We start from the raw sequence: 9066 nt of genomic DNA, 5'->3' as shown, positions 1-9066 counted from the left end.
ATTGATGTTTCTCTCTCATTGATGTTTCTAGCTCTCTATCCCTCTCCCTTCCTCTCTGTAAAAAATCAATAAAATATATTTTTTAAAAAATAAAAAAGAAATGATGTTTGAGAACAGAGCTTTCCCTGAAGGCAAATGAAGTGGAATAATAGATTATTCAACCTATGATCCAAGTATTTATATATAAACTACAGTATATTTAGAATAGTGGTTCTCAATCAGGGGTGGTTTTGCCCCCCCAGAGTCACTGGGCAATGTCTGGAGACATTTTTGGTTGTTAGAACTGAGGGGTACTACTGGCATCTAGTGGGCAGAGGCCAGTTATGCTGCTAACATCCTACGGTAATAGGATAGCCCTCTCTAACAAAGAATTAACAGGTCCAAAATGTCAGTAGTGCCAAGGTTGAAAAACCTAATCCAGAGGAAGATAAACTGAGTTTCAGATTTGTCTCCAAATTCAGGAAAGTCTTCTTTGTTTTACTGAGAAGAAAGGCTGTATTTTCTATCTCCCATAGTGCTTGCTGTTTGGATATGGGTAGTTCTCAATCTAGAAATCAAGATGACTTTATCATTCACTTTCAAAAGAGAATTTCTAGACTATCATTCCCACCCATAGTCACTCACCATTCCAAAACACAGTTTACATTCATATATAGATTTAATGAAAATTAAGACTATGTTTTATGACTTTCCTATCTCTCATAGACAACACACTAAAGTAGGCTCACAGTGTTTTAAGAGATAACCTCAAGAATGAGGTTGAGCCGAAACCGGTTTGGCTCAGTGGATAGAGCGTCGGCCTGCGGACTGAAAGGTCCCCGGGGACTGGAGGAGGGAAGCCGGTCCGTCGCATCGCAAGGCTCGTGGTCACGTGGTTGGCGCCCAGGCGGAAGTCTCCGGCAGCTCTTTTCGCTGTGAGGAGCTTGCAGACAAACCACTCCTGGAAAAATCGTGAATACTGGTGACACTCGAGCTCAGCGCAGCTGGGACCACCTCCTGTGGGGCGTAAAAAAAAAAAAAAAGAATGAGGTTGAAATTTTTTAAACATCCCCCCTTCTTGCATTATCTAGATAAATTTCAAATTACATGCACTCTCATTATTCATTTTAATTCATAATCTAATTAATCGCTGATCCTTTAAAGCCATATGGAAGCTTTTAATGAGTATTTGTGAAATGGGCAAAAAGGAGGAAGGGTCTAGGGCTAATGAAAAAGTCCCTTATAAACCATAAAAAAACAAAATTAATTTTAGTTTTTATTAGCAAGAATGTTTAAAACTACAGGATTCAGAACAGTAGCCAATAACCACACATGGCAATTTAAATGAAAATTAATTATAATTAAATAAAAATTCATTTCAACTCCACTAGCCACATTTCAGGTACTTAAATAGTCACATGTGGCTAATGGCTGCCATAATGCACAGCACAAATATAGAACATTTCCATATCCACAGAAAGTTCTATTAGACACCACAGCTGTCAAACTGTTAAAACTAGGACACATTCTAGAAATTCTAATGAGATGCTGAAGAAATTAGTGCAGAGAATTAAAATAACAAACTCATTTTAATCTAAGTTTTATTTTTAACCCACTTACAACCGAGAATAGAAAAGTATGCTCCATTAAAAAAAAAAATTAAACTACTTTATTCAGTTAGATACTGGAGTCACATTTGTTATTAACCAGTTAAATTAAATATTTACTGAATGCCAATCACCTATGCCAGGTATTGTGGTAGAAGCTGGGGATTCGAAGTTGAAGATGTCAAAATCTGTGATATTAAAAACCAACCATTAGCCCGGCCAGCATGGCTCAGTGGTTGAGTGTTGACCTATGAACCAGTTCATAGTTCGGTTCCTGGTCAGGGCACATGCCCCTGTTGTGGGCTCGAGCACTAGTGGGGGGGCATGCAGGAGGCAGCCAATCAATGATTCTCTCATCATTGATGTTTCTATATCTCTCTCCCTATCCCTTCTTCTCTGAAATCAATTTAAAAAAAATAAAAACACTAACCATTAAACAAAAAAATGAATGCATAACCTATAAAACATATATAATTGTATTATTTATATATTCTATACAATATATTATACATACATGTATATGTATATGTGCGTATGTGTGCATATGTATACATTCACACAAACATGCATATATATTTTTAAAATCCAAATGTGTTAAAAATGCAGGTCGAGCTACTTGGTCTCAAAGATAGCTCATTCTCTTTGTAAAGAATGCCTGGATTATACTGGGACCAGTAGGTAAAATCAATTCTCCAGACTCTCTGAAAAGCAAGAAGAGATAACACACAATCTGGATTGACCACTAGAGGTTGGCTTGGGGTAAATTAAAGTCTTTGGGATTGATTTTCTACACCTAAAAGTGTCCTATCTTCTACCTAAGGTCACAGGAAAAGGACAATTGAAAAAATTTTGTAAGTGTAACATAAATTGTAAAATATTCACTCCATGTATCAAATTATTCTTCTTTCCTTTGTTTTTAAGCTTATTCTCTTCTTATTCATTTTCCCAAGATACTTAAAGCAGTTTGAGCAGTTTACACTGCTCTTCTTCCAACTCATGTCTCAAAGTTGGCATTCTTTCACTTATATTTTTAGATCCCTACTCTTCAGTTTTAGTAACCATTACATTTCTCTCAAGATAAATATCTCATCTCACTCAAACCTATTTTTCCTTCCCCACATGGGCAGGTTCTTATTGAAAACTCTACATGCACAGAATAAATTGTCTAAACACTCTAAGATATATTTCATCGCCATAATAAAGGTGAGATTTACTTATACGTTTCTAAATTATAGCCTCTACACTTCCACTGAATAGATAAATAAGACCACAACAAATGTTCCTTAGCATTCATTAACTTATTTGTACATAGCTCTAAATGAGCTCAACGCCCAATTTCTAAGCCAGCAGTTTTAAAATGTTTTGGTCTCAGGATCCATTACCACTTTCAAAAATTACTGAGGAACTCAAAGAACTTTTATGAAATTATAACTAAGATTTTTTTAAAATGTTTACTAGCCCTGGCCAGGTAACTTTATTGTTTGGAGTATAACCTGTGTACACCAAAAAGATTGCAGGTTTGATTTCCCGTCAGAGAACATATGTAGGCTTCGGGTTCCATCTCACGTCAGGGCCTGTACAGAAGGTAATGATCAATTTTTCTCACATCAATGTTTCACTCTCCTCCCCGCCTCCTCTCTCTCTATAAATCAATAAACATATCCTCAGGCGAGCATTTAAAAATATTATTTTTAATGTTTACTAACTCATTTAAAAGTAATGTAGCCATTACACATTAACATAAATTACATATTTTTAATGAAAATAATTCTGTGCAAATAAAGTTTAGTGAGAAATGGCTTAAAGAAAAATAGCTGGAGTCTCATATCTGCTTCTGCATTCACTTTGTCATTTTGGTTTGAGTAAATGAAGAAAATCTGCCTTCCCACAGTTGGGTATTCGGAAAAGGAAAAAGTATTTTAAGTGATGATTTATTTAAAATTAGCTGCAACGTAGAATCTGAAACCATATACCAATGAGCCTGACATACTCTTTGATTAAGATCCATTACTTTATCTTTCACTTTTTTGTTGTTTTTTTGTTAAACCTCATCCAAGGATATTTTTCCACTGATCTTTTTTTTCTTTTTTAGGGAGAGTGGAAGAGGGAAAGACAGAGAGAAATATTAATATGAGAGAATCACACCAATTGGTTGCCTCCTGCAAGAACCCTGACCAGGGCCCAGGCCAGGGAGGAGCCTGCAACCAAGGTATGTGCCCTTGACGGGAATCAAACCTAGGAACCCTTTGGTCGACAGGCCAATGCTCTATCCACTGAGCCAAACCATCTAGGGCTATCTTTCATTTTGAACCAGTTCTGCAACATCATGCATTGGTCATTTGGAAAAATGAGTTCAGTGAATTAAGCAGATACTCCAAATATTAACACATTTCATTATAGAATATCAAATACTTGCATTTCTTAATATCGACGCTGATCTCATCTTGACCTTAAGCAAACACCTTTTTTAAAAATATATTTTTATTGATTTTTTTTAGAGAGAGGAAGGGAGAGGGATAGAAATAGAAACATTGATGAGAGAGATTGTCAATCAACTACCTCCTGCACACCTCCTACTGGGGATGGAGCCAGCAACCAAGATACCTGTCCTTAACTGGAATCAAACCCGGGACCCTTCAGTCCACAGGCCAACGCTCTATCCACTGAGCCAAACTGGTTAAGGCCAAACACCTTTTTAATTTCAGTGCATCATATGGGGAGTATGCATAAATAACTTTTGCTGCATATAGAATTGTTATCTCAAGGAAAAGCACATGTGCATTTGAGTTGAGAGTGGAACTGATCACTTTTCACAGGACAGAACTTTTACATTAAAATGTGACAAACGATTATTTAGACTTGGGCATTTGGTCAACCTCTCAGACTCCTGAAAGAGCCTGTGGGAAAACCAAAGGAGTCCATACACCATACTTTGAGAACCACTCTCCTAAGAAATAAGGCAAAATATTCCACAATTTCATGAGTCATTACACCACCAAGAAAACACAAATGCTAAATGAAAATATCTAACTATTTCTGCTTAAATTCAAGGAAATATCCAAAAGACAGAAAACCAACTCCCAAAGTAAAATATATATCATAAGCCCCATATTTGGCCAATATAAAAAAATCAAACTCAAGAACATGAAATTCTTTTTCAAACACTTATTCAATCTCCATAACATAAACACATTTTAGAATACAGTACACTAAGGCCATAAAAAAACTTGTAGATATGCCAAATAATTAGGCCGTAAGTGTAGATTATTAACTGTCCATTAATAATAGCTAATGCTATTGCTAGGCACTGTGCTAAGCTTTATATGGTTATTACATTTAATCCTCAAAACAAAACTGTACAGTAAGTACTATCTCCCATCTCACACATAAGGACACTAAAATATAAGTAGATTGCCTAAGGTGACAGGAAGAATGAGGTAGAGTTGGGATTTAAAACAGCACCCTTCACTATTCTCCTCTGAAAACAAAGTCAAATGTCCATCCTATGGAAAAATTATGGATTAGTCTCTGGTTAAAGAGAATATTTTTTAAAGGGGGAGAAGTACAAACTCACAGTTTTTAGTTCCATCAGAACTTGTTCATCGACTCCATCATCCAAAAAGATGTCTCTCACATCATTAATAACATCTTCGATCACGGATCTGTATAATTTAGGCTTTAAATTAAAAATGAAAAAAATTTTAAATAAAACTATCAACTTTTCACATATAAAAATGTGTAACACTTTCTCACAAATTCAAGGTAATACAACAGTAATTTTTTCAACTATCTACAACTTATTTTAGAAGATACAATGTTAAAAGACATGGCCATCCTAGAAAACGTCATTTACCTTAAATGGAATTATTTGATGAATGCATATTTTAATAAAAGTTTTAAGAGTATTTACTGTAATTCATATACAGAAAAGGTCCTTACACATACAAGGTCATACAAATACCAATGTTGTGGTCAAAACAACTATTGTGATCCAAAGCTTTATGGGTTGCAATGTCTGGTTTCTATTATTCCTTACTTGGATGATCCCTATTATATCTCATAAACTTGTCACTAAGTCTTAGACTTTAGAGAACCTTATGTACTATAGTTATTTCCTGGATATAATCGGAACCTAATGACTATTCAAATTTTAAAATCACCTAACTTTTTTTTTTAACCTAGTCTGTACTTTTAAGATTATCCCATTAAACTGTTTGTATACCAGTGATAATAGGCCTCTTTATTTGTGTTCTGTATCTTGCTTAAGGGAAAAGTTACTGGCTATTCAATAAAACCAATGGTTTGTTCTCATAAGCAAACCTGAAACAGAAATGTTTCATTAGCATCACTATGAACAATAACCTTATCTCAGGGAATCCTCTAAGAATATGTGCCCCTGCCTAGCAAAAATACAAATAATGAGTTCCCCCATACAACTTGCCTCAACCACTAAGAACTACTTTTTCCTTTTCATTACAACCAGAAAAACAATTCATTTTTCTGGGTTCTTATCTTTGCTATTCTACTCACTAACTTGCTTTTTTATTTTGCTAAATCTGCCTCTGTGAACTTTAAATTATTCATGTATAAACTGTGCATTTCTACAGTGCCTCCTTATTTAACATTCTGATTCTATATATATAAGGAAAGCATACCTGCCTATGGGTAGCACCTTAATTATAACAATTTAACTACTAAATTACAAAAATACATTTATAAAGTAGTTACTCAAGAGATTACCCATAAGTAGGCTACCCACAACTTAACATAATGGATTCATTAGTACTATAGTTCAAGGAAGGGTAATGTGTAGTCTTCATAAAGCATATGCATTAAGAATAATTCAGCAGAATTGCCCTCAAAATACTTACATTTGTAAAAGTATGTGGGTACATAGGCACTATTTGAAATAAGTAATTTCCAAATTATTATTCAAAATGCTAAATTTTACTTGAGCCAAAGTTTCTGCATTTTATGAAATCCAAAGTAATTTAGGATGTTTGTCCTGTTTTTCAATACGCAGATATTCCAAGCTTAAAGGGCCATAGTGCATTATCTAATGATTAATGAGAAGGTTCCTTTCAAAAGTTAGTCCATTAGTGTAATATTAGAAAATAAACTGGATTAATTTCTGTATTGCATTTATCAATATCCAATGCAATAAAATACCATCTATTTAGAATTTTAATTTTTTTTAAATCCAGTTTGCACAAAGCCGCCTCACTCTCATTACTCACAATTTCCTCATACATAAATGTATTGTGGACATAAGATCCTACCTTTAAGCACTTAATTCTATTTCTTTGAAAAGCTTCATGTCTTCTATATTTATTACAGAAAAACATAATGCAATACTACGAGTTCTATTTCTAACGTATTTCCTGAATACCTGGTGAACAAAATACTGCAAAGGCAAGTCCTCTGCAGCTAAGAGATAACATAAGAAAGCAATTTTAAAAATTCCCGACAACATGCATATATATATTCTAATATAAAAAACAACAACGATTAGACATCTGAGCTAAAATTCTTAAACAATAAAATATAAAGAAGGGACAGCATTTTTATTTTCTCCTAACAAAGACGGCAAACCCCAGGTGCTGCATTTAAAACAAAAACTTGGGGCTGTGAGAGCAGCCTCCGCCGGGTGCGAAATGACAGCCGAAGGAGAGGAGCTCGAAATGAGCCGAGCTCCGCACGCGCCTGCCACTCGCCCAGGGAGCGCGCACCTCCCAGCCCCGCGCGCAGCAGCGCTCACTATTTAAAGCCGGATCTGGTGTTTAAATGGAGAGACGGTGACGTAGGCCTGAAAAGCACCTTCCCATCCTGGCAGAGTCTATATTAGAGAGCGGCAATGGCTCTATATAAACAGGGCAGCCAAAGGGAGGAGGACCACAAGGCTCAGGGACCTAAAAGCAGGGGAAGCGGCCGCAGCCATGATGGATCGGCCCGAGCCGCCAACGGTACGGGGTCGGGCGGCCGCGGGCTGGTCTGCGGCGTTCGGGACCGGGCGAAAAGGTGTTTTTTTATTGTCACAATAAAAATCAGAGTGGGGTGGACTCGTGATCACACTGCGTTGGTGACTGAAAAGGTTATTGATGTGACTGCTTTTTGCAAACCTACGTGATCGCCAAGTAACCAAAAAGGGACAAACGGGGAGACGGAGGCAAATTTCAAGGCGAAATAAACGGGGGGCACTTGGACCACTGTAGGCTGGGTTTTTTTTTTTGTTTTTGTTTGCTTTTTGGTGCTTTTGCTAGTCGGAGATACCGTGGGGGTTTTGCTTCCCCTTCGCCATTTTACCGATTCGGAAGGAACCGAGATAAGTGCTTTTCAACCTTCGTCCTTTTTTAAAAAAAAAACGAAAACATAAAATGGCCCCAGTGAAGGCTCCCTAAGCACGACCGCCAGAAACACCCCAAGTAACGCCCCACGTAGCCAGGAGCCTCCACTGCTTTAAAGTGGGTCGCGGCGGGCTGGGGAACTCGCCCAACTCCCCGGGCGCGGCTCTGGTTTGGGGGCTGCGCGGGGAGCCCTTCACCCGCGGAGTCTGCGCTCGCTGAGGTACCGTAGGCTGTGGTTGAGCTTGTTGCTGCTGCTGGTGGTGATGCTGCTGCTGCTGTTGAACTTGCAATAAGAGCTGCTGCTCTTCTGAAGGAAATCTATCGAGTGCCCTAGACTGCATTAGTTTATTCTCCCATAGAGTTTTTAGTTCCATCAGAACTTGCTCATCGACTCCATCATCCAAAAAGATGTCTCTCACGTCATTAATAACATCTTCGATCACGGATCTGTATAATTTAGACACGGTGTTTGTGTTTGCCGAGTTCGCCATTTCCACACACAACACAAACAAGAGGGGGGCAACCCCGAGAAAACAAGCTAAAAAACAAAACCAAAGGGGGAAAAAAAAAAAAAGAAACCAAAACACCGGAGGGTGACCCAAGCAAGCCACCGCAAGACGGGGGGGCTGAGAGGGGAAAATGGTAAAACAAAATCGGATCCTCAAGTAGAGGGGAGCGGGGAGAGGAGGGAGGGGGCAGTCCTCCCGAAGCTCAAAACCTCAAGAATCGCCCTTTAAAAAAAGAAAAAAAAAATCCAAGACCCTCGAGGGGTCCGGGGGACGTTGCCTGCCCCGCGCCCAGGAGGGAAACTACCACCGGTCGTTGCTCCCCACGCTGCCGCTGCCGCTGCCACCACCGCTCCTGTTCTGGTGTTAGATGTTGGGGTCCAGCCCCAGCAGGTCCAGAGGTTTCCAAAGGTGTGGACGGAGTCAGCGAAGAATGAATGACACGGAGACAGTGTTCAGTTGATCAGCATAGCCAGGTTCTCCAGCCAGGTTCTGTCTTTCTTGTCCTGTTACATCTGTATTTATACCAGTTGATTTTAATCCTATCCATTCTATTCCAAAGGTTAGGGCGTTTGTTAATCTAGTTCTGTTGAGTTTAATCCTGTCTAGGTTAATCTCTGTGTTCCATTA

The 9066-nt window shown here is 38.1% G+C and overlaps 1 protein-coding gene across 3 annotated transcripts in view; it reads right to left on the bottom strand.

Moving 5' to 3' along the window:
* Window positions 1–8782, bottom strand: part of GTF2A1 (general transcription factor IIA, 1, 19/37kDa) — a 44876-nt gene extending 36094 nt beyond the window's left edge. For 2 of the 3 annotated variants that reach the window (XM_005860140.2, XM_014534683.1), the window contains exons 1-2: window positions 8393–8782; window positions 5161–5263 (exon numbers count right to left, since the gene is read on the bottom strand). In XM_005860140.2, the coding sequence (XP_005860202.2) occupies window positions 5161–5263; window positions 8393–8421 (132 nt within the window). In that variant the 5' untranslated portion in view covers window positions 8422–8782. Of the gene's footprint in view, window positions 1–5160; window positions 5264–6810; window positions 6812–8266 lie in introns of all 3 variants that reach the window. The other variant, XM_005860139.2, reaches the window with a different exon arrangement.
* Window positions 8783–9066: the final 284 nt, after the last annotated feature.

The sequence above is a fragment of the Myotis brandtii genome, unplaced genomic scaffold, assembly GCF_000412655.1.
Source record: "Myotis brandtii unplaced genomic scaffold, ASM41265v1 scaffold132, whole genome shotgun sequence".
In the NCBI taxonomy this organism is placed as follows: domain Eukaryota; kingdom Metazoa; phylum Chordata; class Mammalia; order Chiroptera; family Vespertilionidae; genus Myotis; species Myotis brandtii.
Note: the sequence above shows the minus strand (reverse complement) of the source record. Positions and strands in the feature narration are given on the sequence as shown.